Source organism: Populus euphratica, unplaced genomic scaffold (genome assembly GCF_000495115.2).
Source record: "Populus euphratica unplaced genomic scaffold, PopEup_1.0 scaffold64.1, whole genome shotgun sequence".
Classification (NCBI taxonomy): domain Eukaryota; kingdom Viridiplantae; phylum Streptophyta; class Magnoliopsida; order Malpighiales; family Salicaceae; genus Populus; species Populus euphratica.
This window is the reverse complement of record NW_011499923.1, coordinates 688,048-700,939: the sequence shown is the minus strand read 5'-3', so window position 1 is coordinate 700,939 and position 12,892 is coordinate 688,048. Positions and strand designations below refer to the sequence as shown.

Here is a 12,892-nt window from a genome sequence, read left to right as displayed (position 1 = left end):
TATTTTATCAGGCATTTTCTCATATATTGTTTTTTAACAAAAAACGCAAAATCAAACGTCAAAGAAGCCCTTAGAAAGATCACTTTTCACCGTCTTGATTGCTTGAAAAGCACACCAGTTCTCACTCAAATTGTGAGAAAAACGGAGAGGAAAACACTCAAGCGATCCTCTGACGGACCGTTGCATTTGCAACAGTTCCCATTCTCTTCACTTGGTTCTGTACTTTCAAAGACACAGAACAGGACACTTCTTCTCTCTCTCTCTTTCTTCTGTCACGTGACATCTCAATTATAAAGAGATGGGGTAAAGAAAGTGACTATTTTCACCAAGAACCCAAGACAAAGACACTTATTTCTTTGGTCTTCTCACTCTTGTAATAATATCTATCAATCGATCTTTAGGAGATTCAGACCGCTCTCTCCGTGTTAGATACTTGTCTGTTTAGAGAGACGGAGAGAGAAAAGAGAGTGTTTTTTTTTTGTTTGTGTTAATTTGTGTGTGCCCGTCGTTGCAATATAGGTAAGAAAGAAATGCAACAGCACCTGATGCAGATGCAGCCCATGATGGCAGCCTATTACCCCAGCAACGTCACTACTGATCATATTCAACAGGTTCTCTCTTCCCTTCTCTTCTCTGTTTCACGCCTTCTCCTTCTCTTTTTATCTGCTTTTCTTCCCCCTGTTTCCAGTAAGTACTTCAGCTTTTGTTCGCCTGCTTAGTTTTCTTTTTTCGAGTGTTTTGTGTGCCTCTAAAGTCCAAGTAATGTTAGTGGCTATATATATACGCTGTTGTTTTCACCATCTATTGGCTATCTTTTCCTTCAAGTTTTCTTGTTTGGTTTGTGTTTCCTTATCGTTGACAATTTCTTTTTCACACTTTTCTTGTGAATTTTGATGTGTATTGGTTTACAAGTTTGTTCTTTATGTATGTTAATCTCTTTTTGTAAGTGGGTTTTTATTCTTTTGATGTTTCTTTATGTCTTGTACATGCTTTACTCATCACTTGGGGTTCATGTCCAGTTCATATTTTTCTGCTTTTTTGGCACCTGTAACCTTTTCTCTTTGATATTTCCCAGCAACAAAAGCTGAATCTTTAGATTATTTGGTGTATTTTTCTTTTGAAGCCAGAGGTCAGCAGGTTATATAGGGCATGTATAGCATCAAGCTATTGATTTTTTTAGCTGTTTCTTGGTTGTTCTTTAATTAGTGTTTACTTATTGTTTATTCCATATTTGATAATATAATATTGATGGATCTCATTCTTATTTTAAAATCTAATGTCCTTCCTCCTTTTGTTCTTAACTGGATAGCCTAAAAATGATTGGTGCCCTTACCAGCTACCGTATGTTAGAAGAGTTGGTATACATATAGAGGTTTTAAAACGTGCAAGTAACTGCTAGCATGGCAGAGCAGAGAACAAAAAATTAACATATTGGCCACTTGATTTTACAGAAGGATGTGCGGACTCAATTTCTGCTGTGCAAAACCCAAGAAAACCAAGTAATAACACAAAATCAAAGGGATGTGAAATACAACATGGTTTGGCAAGGCCTCCTTCACAAAAACATCTCACCATCTAAAATTCGTTTAAATCCAAGGAATTTTCATTACACAACTGTTAGCCCTCACAAACTACTATTGTGAAAAACTATACGATAAGGCAACCCTTTCACAAAACCCAGCACTGCCCTCATCAAACAATACAACTATCAAGAAAACAAATATTTATTGTTGTATAAAACTAGCCACCAGATATGACATATGCTATTTATTTATACTAGCAATAAGGTGGATCCTTGTTTTACTACGAAAAAGGCTTCAAGTTAAATTCAATAATAGAATATGTTAACCAATCTAACCTAAACCAACTCACCAATTTAAGCCACAACTCAACAATTTCTTTGATTTTTCCTTTTGGTCTTAAAAGTCAATTGAGACAGAATGGTGTTATTGAAATGCTGATTTGCAGCGACAAGGTTTCTTGTTTGATCGAAATGAAGCACAAAAAGGAGATAGTAGTTGACAGGACAAATAATGGTAAAATTAAATGTTCTAACCCAGTACTATGGTCCGTTTTATAGGCGGAAGAAACTATGAGAGGGTGTCAGAGTTTTATAAATTTTGGTTAAGATTTGCCTATTGGTGTATCTATTTTTTAGTTAGATAAGCATTTGTTGGATGCTGGCCTGTAGCTATATAGTTCTCTGTAGTTTCCTTGTTCGTTCCATCACTTTATGTAAGTGCCTTGCCTTTATCGTAGGTGTATTAAACTTCAGAGGGGAAACACGAATGTTAGGTATTGTTATGGCTTTCATTCAACACACTTTTGTTTTTGATAGTCAGGATCAACCATATGAATGCCAGTTATTGGATGGAATAATGGCCTGCACTGCAGGGTCCTTTCTTAACATAAATTGCCATTTGTTTGGATATGTTCGTATCGTTGCTGATGAGATGGTCCTCTCTCAATGTTTTCATAACGTGTCGTTTTCCATTTTTTGCCGTACATTTTTGTAATAATGTTCTATTTCGTGGCTAACATGGCATTCTTCTCATGTGTTGAAACACTTTAAGGCTACCCTAGGCGTTTGTTTTGTGTTTGTTAATGTATTATTGACTTCTAAGCAGTTGGGTGAGTACTAAATTACTAAGCTTGTACGGGACCCTCAACAACTGCCAAAATAACCAGGGAAAATAAACAAAAGTATTGCTTCTTAGCCTATTTGTTGAAGGGATGCCAAAATTAATAGTACCTTATGGTACAGCTACAACCAACAAGTTACTGTATAGGCGGTTTCATATAGTAATGACTCAGTCCATTATGTTTACTATAGGAACAGAGGGATTTCATAAGTTGTAATCTCCATGACATCAAGGGCCAGTAAAAGTGTTTATGCTGTTGAGGTGAGCAATGCTTGTAGTTGCATGACTCATGATGTTTGGTCCGGATTAGATCTATCTAGGATTGTGCTTGTCAGTTGATGCAACTAGCTCACTGGTTTCTGAATTAGACATGAGAAATGCTTGGAAAAAAATCACAGCAAGTTTTCCAAGTTTTGTTGGAAACAGTTAAAAAATGGCTGGCTGGCTAGACTTGTAAGAGTGCGGACTTTGTTTTTATGTGTATTTTGTCAGTTTGGGCAGTGAAGAAATCAAACCTCTACATGCATTGCTGTATTTTGGGTAAAGCAACCAACATCATTCTTGATGTCAGATGTGTTATCTACTTTGCAAATTAAACAAGAATAGATACTTCTTTTTCGGTATGATTATGGAGAGCTGAGGGCAATGAAATTGATTAATGAGGCTTGGTGATAAGATAAACTAAAATGTATGAATAAGGCTAGGTAATGGAGACCTGGAGAGAATATTAATTTGCGTTGGATGGTGATACTAAACTAGTGTTCTATCACTTACCGTGGAGGGAAAAGACTTGACATTCATCTAAATCAATGTATCCTCTCTCTCTGTTAGTCTTCAGCACTCCTTTTATGTGCCAGAAACTGTGAAGAAAAGGAAAGAAAAAAATGTTGAATTGCTTCAGAAGTTGGTGATATTTCTTTAAGCATATTCACTTGCCATGTTTTCTTGTCCCTTTCATGAATCAACTGGAGAATAAGCTAATTTTTCAGGCCCATTTCCTCGAAAGAAGAAAGAGTTTCTTTGCCTACTTCTTTTATTCGTTATTTTTCCCTTACTATTTATTATTTAACTATTTATTATTCATGCCTTCATCGTTTATTCATGCAGTATCTGGATGAAAACAAGTCATTGATTTTGAAGATTGTTGAGAGCCAGAATTTAGGGAAGCTCAGTGAGTGTGCAGAGTATGTAGTAGCCTCTCTCATTTTTAATTTGAAAATTTGCCTTCCCTCTGGTTAGAGGAGGCATCCCTGCTGCTAATATTCTGCCTTTTACATGTCGGTAACATACACCTGTTTGGTCTTTGTTAGAAGTAAGGGAATATGGTAAAAGAGAAATTGAACTTGGATCATAATCAACGATTAATTTGTCCTTGATATCTTCTGCATTGGGCTGCTCACCATACAACTGGATATCTATCAGTCATGATCATTTTTATACCTTTGGCATGCTGGTGTTTTAAATTTAATTGACTAGCCCATTTGTCGATGCAGGTTAGTACCAAAAATTTGCCTACCATCTTTAGGATTATACAGATCAATTGATCAGAATTTTAAGTGACTGAAAAAACTTCACATGGCCATCCGAATGCCTCTTTAGAGCTTATATTCTACTCATTTTCTCTTACCAAGATGTCTTCTTCTCTCCTCCAGGGTGGTGACTTGGTTATATAGCATTCTCTGTCATCTTCTTCCATTGTTTATTTTGCAACTCTGCGGTCCCAAAATGATACTCTCCAAAGCTTGGCAAGCTGAAATGATGGTCTTGAATTCTATCTTGGAAAATGATTTTGTCCTTGATGTAGGCAATTTAGATCCTAGACTAATGTCTAAAAGTTAGAGCTGTAGTATAGGTGATGTCTGTTTGTGTCCTTTCTAGCTGGAGTCGTAACTGAATCTATCTGTCTGGAAGTAATTATTAAAGGATTAATTGATGACCTAAATATGTACACTCCAAAATAACACACCACGCCGAGGTTGGAAATTATTCATAATTAAATTGCTAAACACTGAGCATTTTGTGTCGTAGGAACCAAGCAAGACTACAGCGGAACCTGATGTACTTGGCTGCAATTGCTGATTCTCAGCCCCCGCCACCTACCATGCATGCCCAGGTAAAAGTGCTGTTGAGAATGTATAGCATGTGAATGCGCAGGCTTTAGAAAAGTATTTAATTTATTACAGTTTGATTTTGATTTTTTTTATCTGTAAATCCCTGTAGTTCCCTTCCAGCAGCATTATGCAGCCAGGAGCACATTACATGCAGCACCAACAAGCTCAACAGATGACACCACAAGCCCTTATGGCTGCTCGCTCTTCCATGCTGCAGTATGCTCAACAGCCATTCTCAGCTCTGCAACAACAGCAAGTGCAAGCCTTACACAGCCAGCTTGGCATGAGTTCTGGTGGAAGCGCAGGACTTCATATGCTGCAAAATGAGGCAATCATGGCAGGAGGCAGTGGAGCACTTGGTGCTGGAGGATTTCCTGATTTTGGAATCGATGCTGCTGGTAGAGGAATTGCAAGTGGGAGCAAGCAAGATATTCGGAGTGCTGGATCTAGTGAAGGGCGAGGGGGGAGCTCTGGAGGCCATGGTGGTGACGGAGGTGAAACCCTTTACTTGAAATCTGCAGATGATGGGAATTGAGATGTGAGAAATGGTGAACCTACTGGTTTGTCAACAACTGAACTTAGGAATGTTTAGCCAGGAAGTTGATCTAGAGATAGGAACCAGGGAGGACTTGCTGCCTATTAAACTTGTCATGCAAAAACTCGTTGAAGACTTGCCCCAAACCATGGGCTGGCTTGTTTTGAAGTATTGAGACAACGAATCTTGTGCTAGTGTATCATTGTAAATTTCTAGGTTATGTTTTGGTGTGCTTAAATCCTGCTCCCTTTCTTCATGTTGTTGGCGAGCTTGAAATATGGGTGTGGCTAGTTTCAATCTAATTTTGAATGAGGTCGAACCATGTGCTAGGAAAGCATGTATTTGCTAGCCTTTGAAATCACAGAGGCATCACTTGGATACTTTCACCCGTAACGTTTGTCAGAATCAGAATCTAGAACTTCTATAAACACAAAGTGACTGGAGGTTTTGATTCGTTGATAGAAGTGAAGTTTGAAAATCTGAAACTTTGAACGGCAACTTTGTTCTGTAGGTGTTATTGAATGTAAAAATTGCAGTAATGAAACTGTTTGGAGATGAAAGCCATGCTCATACGTGCTTTCAATCTTAAGTTTCCAACAAGACAGTATTGTGCTGCTTCAAAAAAACCCAACAGCGAAGAAAATATAATTCAAGCTTATAGATGTTTTCGTGCTGAAATAGTAGAAGAAAATATCCTGAGAGGGGGGAAAAAACCACCCGTGTAGCTGCAGGTAAAACGTAAGCTATTAATTAATCATACAAAAACACAAGGAGATCGAAATTCGAAAGACATCTCTGAAACATCTCCCCAAAAGAAACCATCTTCTGTCTGCACAAATGGTGTATTGTTGGGAAAACCATCATGCACACCTGCCACATTGAACTGTGGAGTTCCATAGTGAGGAACTTGACTGGCTTCTTCATTGCTAGTCACCGAATATGCATCAAAGGGATCTTCAACTTTGGAATCTTTTCCTGTTAATTCTTGAACAATTGCCCTAAACTCGGAGGCATTGGTTGCTTTAACCATTGTTGGGCTTGAAATGTAAGTTATCTTGACTGGTTCTTTCTTGTGCTTGGTGGGTTTTTTGCCCCTTTTAGGTTCTTGGCGGCCAGAATATTGTTCACTAAGCTGGCTCATTTTCTTCGATATTTGGTGGAAGTATGAAGACGAGGAAGAGAGAGAGAGCAGCTGGTTTTAGTTTTGTTGTGTGTTGATCCTTTGCCTCTTATAGGGTTTTTTTTTGTGAGGAGGAGTTGAGCTCGAGGGTGCTTCCAGGAAACCAAGGTTGAGGTACGTGACAAAATTGGAAAAACCAAAGGATGACTGGAGAGGACAAACGTTGTGGAGCGAACACTGACTTCCTCTGTTTGGTGGGCACTAACTAAATTTCTACAATGGCTGCCTCAACCATGAGTGACAGCAGCAAATGTAGTGTTATCCATCTTCTTTCCAGACAGAAATTGTAAGAAGCTATCTCATGAATAATCACTCCCAAGAAAACATTAATCTTGTACTTTGTTTTTTCCGACGGTCCACATATCACTTTTAACTCGAGATTTGAGTTCCAAGTACTCATGAGATATGATTTCATATCCAAGTTGCGTGTGTGGCTATCAATTTCATATCTGATAAGGTATTGACCATGTTCATGGTTAACAATGCTTTTGAGTTTCAGATCACCGGGAGACCGAAAATCTCCTTTACAAAGTAATCTAGATTCGAACTTTGTATTCTTTATTGACCAAAAACCTTGTTATAATTAGCATATATTCTTATCACAAAATTAATTTTTTTTATCAGATTACGTTAGATTTAATAGAAAAAAAGACACAGTAGAGTGCTTGCGTCCACTTCCGCAGCAAGCCAGCTTGAATATTGACTGCACAAGATCAATTATTAGACGAATCTATTTATCACAATTTAATTGATCTTCAAACTAGAAAAATCCTGATTTCTATTTCCAGGACCATGCATGATGCATCAATAACCTAACCTTTATTACTTGTAAGAATTTCCAAAATATCTTTATCAAAACTATGACAAAGGGTAGCAGGTTACAAACTTCCAACCATACCTCCGAAAACTGAAAGCAAAAGGTTCGATAGCCCAGTGTTGTCTTTTATTCCGAGTGAGTTGTGATCTAGCTAAGCCAGCCCGCCAACTTGGACTCCCAAAAACTATACTTAATTGAATGTGTGTTTATCAAGGTTTAACCCTTTTGAATTGCTTGAGCCTAAGTTTTGATTTGTGCTTGGATAGATATTTAACGATTGAACTTAGATAATTTAATTAAATTGGAATAACATCTAATTACTTTTTAATTTTTATTTGAAATAGTATTATTTTGAATTTGATGTATAATCAAAATCCTGAGACTATCAAGGAATCAGGTTAACTCAATAGCTTAATTTTTTAAATAAAATTTTAAAATATAATTTATATTATTCTTTCTCACACCTTCTAGAGTAAAAGCTATTTGAGTTTGAAATTTACACATATTCTTACTACATAATGCTTAATTTTTATTAAATAAATAGGGATAATAAGATTCAAACTCGTAACCACTTGGTCATCAAGGTCCTGATATCAATTTTCTAAGATATAATTTATATTATTCTCTTACACAACCCTTAAAATAAAAACCCTTTGAGTTTGAAATTTGCACAGGTTTATACTGCTTTTTGTTTAATTTTTATTAAATAAATAGAGATAGTGAAGTCCAAACTCGTGATTGATTGGTTATCAAGACTCTGATACTATATCAAAGAGCTAATTCATTCTAAAACTTTAAGTTTTAGAGTTGAATTGATTAATTATTTAGCCATTAAAATTCTAATATCATATTAAAAAAACTAATTCAATTTAATAATTTAAATTTTTGCATGAATATTCAATATATAATTTATATTTTTTTAACAAAAAGGAGTATTATCAATATAATTAACAAGAATGAGAATAAGTGTGTTTGATTTAAATATTTATATCATAATCAACCATTTTAACATATTAATATACATTTTGTAAATAGATTTGTGTCTTAACTCAATTACTAACGTGTATAGTGATAATGCCCACTCATGGGTGACAGCAATAGGAGCAACAATATTTGTCTCCATGAATCAGTCGACATGCTCATGTAATATTCTATGATAACGAGGATGAATGTCATGGAAGGAGTTCGGCCATTCAGCTGGTCTGGTTTTCTCACTTTAGTTTCCCACGTGCGAATATTATTCTACTAACAGGAGGAGTCAAGGTGACGTCCTGGCAATCTCCATCAAGCTTTCTTATCAATTCTAGAAAAGGGTAATTAAATTTAAAAAAAAGAAAAGAGAGAGAGCGTAGATCTATGGGTGGAATTGATGCATGTCTTCTTCTTGGGTTGAATAATAAAAGGCAATGAAGCTTCCTAGAAAACATGATCGAAGAATTACTCCAAAGAAATTTCTAACTTTCAACCCCTATGCCTCTGGGAAAAAAATAAATAAATAAATAAATAAATAAATATATATATATATATATATATAGAGAGAGAGAGAGAGAGAGAGAGGCTATGAGAATGACAACTTGTATAAGATTCAAAAGATATTAAGAGTGGTTCTTCAAATAATTACGAATTCAATTATTGTAGATTTATATAATTATTAATTTTAAAATTAATTGAATTAAATGAAATATTCATAAACTAAATTGAATATTTATATTAATAAAAAAATATTTTTTATATTAGCATATAAAAAAATATAAATAATAATAAATAATTTAAAGTAAATAATAAATAAATATTTATTTTATTTTAAAATACAAAAACATATAATGTGGTGAAAGATAGATTGAATAAAACCATATTTGTTTTTTGAAAATTGAGTTTTGAAAATTATTTTTTAAATTTTTTTATGTTTGTTTACTATTGAGAAAGTTAGTTAACGAAAAACACTTTTCAATTAAAGAAAAATTTAATTTGATTTCCAGAAAAGTGTTTTCCTGAAAAATTTGAATGAAAAATACTTTTTAAAAATTGTGAAAAATTTAGAAATATCATATTATTTGCTTATTATATTAAATTTGATTCTTAAATTTTTAATTGCTATATATATTTTGTTTTGAATATTTATTATTTAATTTCATCTCTTAAAATTTAATTTTTCTATTAATTTTGATCCTCATTTTTATAATTGTTATTTATTTTTTTCTTATTATTTTTTATTGGAATTTTTTATGTATTAAATTTAATCATTATTCTTTTGATTATTACTTATTTTATTTGAAACAATTTATAAAAAGTTAATATTATTATTTTAATTTCTTTATCTTTAATTTTTTTATTTTTTAGATTTGATATCTATTATTTTTATTATTATTTATTTTATTTAAGATAATTTATAAAATTATATATTTTTTAATTTTATTCTCATTTAATTTTTTAATTTGTAAGATTTGTTTCTCGTTATTTTAATAAACTTGAAAAAAATAAAACATTAATAAATTGTTTTCTAGCTTATTTTTCATGACATAACCAAACTTTGAAAAGTATTTTCTAATTTATTTTTTATTATATTATCAAATATTATAAAATAATTTATTTTAAAAAAAATTATATTTATAAAAAAAATTATTTTCTAACGAGGATTCTTAGCGTTGCTGAGGAATACTAACCAAAAGATAAAAGTGTCGTCAAACTGTTGGGGACCACATGTTACTCATCTCTTCGGAACACGACAACTGGCAAAAGTGCTGGATTCAATACATCTGTCTTTCTTTCAACAAAAATAGAGTTTTCATATATTTTGATTTTTTCCTTATTCAAAAAATAATTCGTGGTTCGAAATCAAACCCCTTCTTCTCGCAATTTGTAGGATCCATTAAAAAGAATTAATAAATTTTAGTGCTGGATGCTAGCTTTAATACTTGAATTTAATAAATCAAGAAAAATAATATATCTTCTCAACCACAAGCAAACCTTGATTGTTACACTTATTTGCATGGAGAATTTATGTCTATAACATTATCAAGCAAGAAACAGATAATTTTAACTCGGAGAGATATAGTTTAATTAATTAAATTTTAAATTTATTTTTAAAAAATTATTAATTTAAATTTTGTAAATTCTAAATTGTTAAAAATTTAATTTTAAAATATATAAAATTAATTAAAATATATACGAACCAGCTCAACAAACAAAAAGCAACAGATTGTTTTTACAGGAAAATTTTTTTTTTTACTGTTTATATCTTTGGTGGAAGAAAATAGATGCATCTAGAAAGGATTGTCAGTTTAGTCCATTAATTAATTAGTGGGACAGTTAAACCAGATTTTGTTGACTTTATGACCAAATTAAACTTTTTGGAAAAATAGTTTTTAAGACGAATTGTTTATATTAAATTTAATGTGTCAATCAATAAATGATAAATTATATGTCCCATAAAATTTAAACCACTGGCCTCTCGTGAAAAAATAACTACACGTGTTTATATGGAAATCTTGTGTGAAGACTTTCACTACCGGCTTTTTTTTTTACTTCACACCGCAGTCATTTTTCCTTATTTTAAGGAGACATCCTTTGTTTTTTAGCTGTGGTTATTACGTAATATACTAAAAGAATTGATGTTATTTTTACTATTTACATGGATTCAAATCATTGTAAATTGGATGCAGTTAACATTGAAAAAACAATTAGATAAAAAAACAATTTATGTTATTTTTACTATTTACAGGTGATTGAATTTTGATAAAAAAATTGTTATGACGTGGCTCAGCGCCAAGTGGCTCTTGAGATTTACCAAGCATCATCTAATGCTTGGATTATAATAAAAAGATCGATCGGCAATAAAAGCCCCAACACCATATGGTATTCTGGCACACCAAAGCAGTACTTGATGCTTGGACAGCTCCAATGCAAGGGATAAATCCAAGTGCCACCTCACGCTTAAATCATTTCAAAAGGTATAATTGGCTATATTAGCTTAACCACCATGTGGCACAAGGGTAGCCTTAGTGTCATATGGCATTTCCCATTGTTATTATAGTGTTATTATTTATAATAAAAATATTATTATTTATGATATAAATATTATTATTTATAAATTTGAAAAAATATTATTATTAATATTTTAAAAAATATTATTTGTGTTATAATTATTTTTATTTTTATTATGATTAAAAATATTAATATTAAAAATAATAATATTATTTTTTATAATGATTTAAAGTATTAATATTAAAAATAGTATTATTTATATTATAATTACTTTTATTTTTTTATAATTAAAAATCTGGGCGTGTTTATGCTCAACCCGAAATTAGATCTGCACACATCCACATCTATCCTCAAGTAGTGCTGGACACAACCATGCCTAAATCTAAGTTGGGTCTCGATGCATCAATGCCCAACCTAAAATGGGCATGGACACGGCCCTAAATTGGGATTGGGTATGGACACCATACCAAGTTGGGGCTGGATGCGTCCTCGTCCAACCCTTAAGTGGACGTTGACTCATTCATGCTCGACTTCAAATTAAGTCTGGACGCATACATTCTAACTTGGAATTGACACACACATTGATACCCACACCTAAATTGGGACTGAATGCATCCACGCCTAACCCTAAGTTGGAGGTTGGGCGTGGACACGTTCTCACCCAAACTTAAAGGTTTATTCCCAACCCCCAAGTTGCCCAACCCATAAATAGGTGTAGACGTGTCCTTGCCAAATTTCAAGTTAGGCTGAATGTGTTTGGGTTAATCACATGTATTAATATAATAATACGTGTTTTAGGCTGAATTTGTTTGGGGCCAACCACATGTATTAATATAATAATGCGTGTTATAAAAATTATTAAATTATTTTTATTTTATAATTTAAAGTGTTTAGATAAAAAATACTATTATTTGTATTATAAATAATATTATTTTTATTATAACTCAAAATATTGATCTAAAAAATATTATTATATGTTGTAACCATTCTTGAAATTCTTAGTATAATTACTTATGTTATAAATATAATTATTTTTATTAAAATTAATATTATTAAAAAAATAATTAAAAAAAAATAAAAAATATTATTATTATTAAAAATTTTATTTTTTCTTTTTAAAATTTTTCTAATATTTTTTTTATAAAAATAAAAAGTAACATCTAACTAGTAGTCTCTATAATATAATTTGCTAAAAAAAAGGAATTTAATATATCAAATACATGCGTATCTTGTTCTATAAATATAATTGTCTATGTAATATAAATTTTATAGATATCATATTACGAATGTATTATCTTGTAAAACATTTTTTTATTTTAAATATTTTTGTACCCATAAAACCACAAATTAAATAAATTCTTCTATACCAAAAAAAAAAACCCAAATGTGCTGACACTGTTAAATAAGTTTTTTAATATGAAGATTTTATTTTGGGAGGTTAAATAAATACCAAAAATTTTTGGTGGTTTTTTTGGATAAGTGATTTTTTATAAAGGGATTTCGGTAATTATCCCATACAAATATTAGATAAATAAAAAAAATATGAAAAATCATGATCTGATAATGTAAACACTAGATTGCAGATTATTTGTGTGTGTGTGTGGGGGGGGGGGGGGGGGAAGA

At 32.2% G+C, this 12,892-nt stretch overlaps 1 protein-coding gene across 1 annotated transcript; it reads left to right on the top strand.

The window, feature by feature from the left end:
• Positions 1-286: 286 nt before the first annotated feature.
• LOC105135385 (GRF1-interacting factor 1-like) lies at positions 287-5,544 on the top strand. Its single transcript, XM_011040239.1, has 4 exons — positions 287-611; positions 3,750-3,826; positions 4,671-4,755; positions 4,863-5,544. The coding sequence occupies exons 1-4, from the start codon at positions 531-533 to the stop codon at positions 5,286-5,288; spliced, it is 669 nt and encodes a 222-aa protein (XP_011038541.1). The 5' UTR covers positions 287-530; the 3' UTR covers positions 5,289-5,544.
• Positions 5,545-12,892: the final 7,348 nt, after the last annotated feature.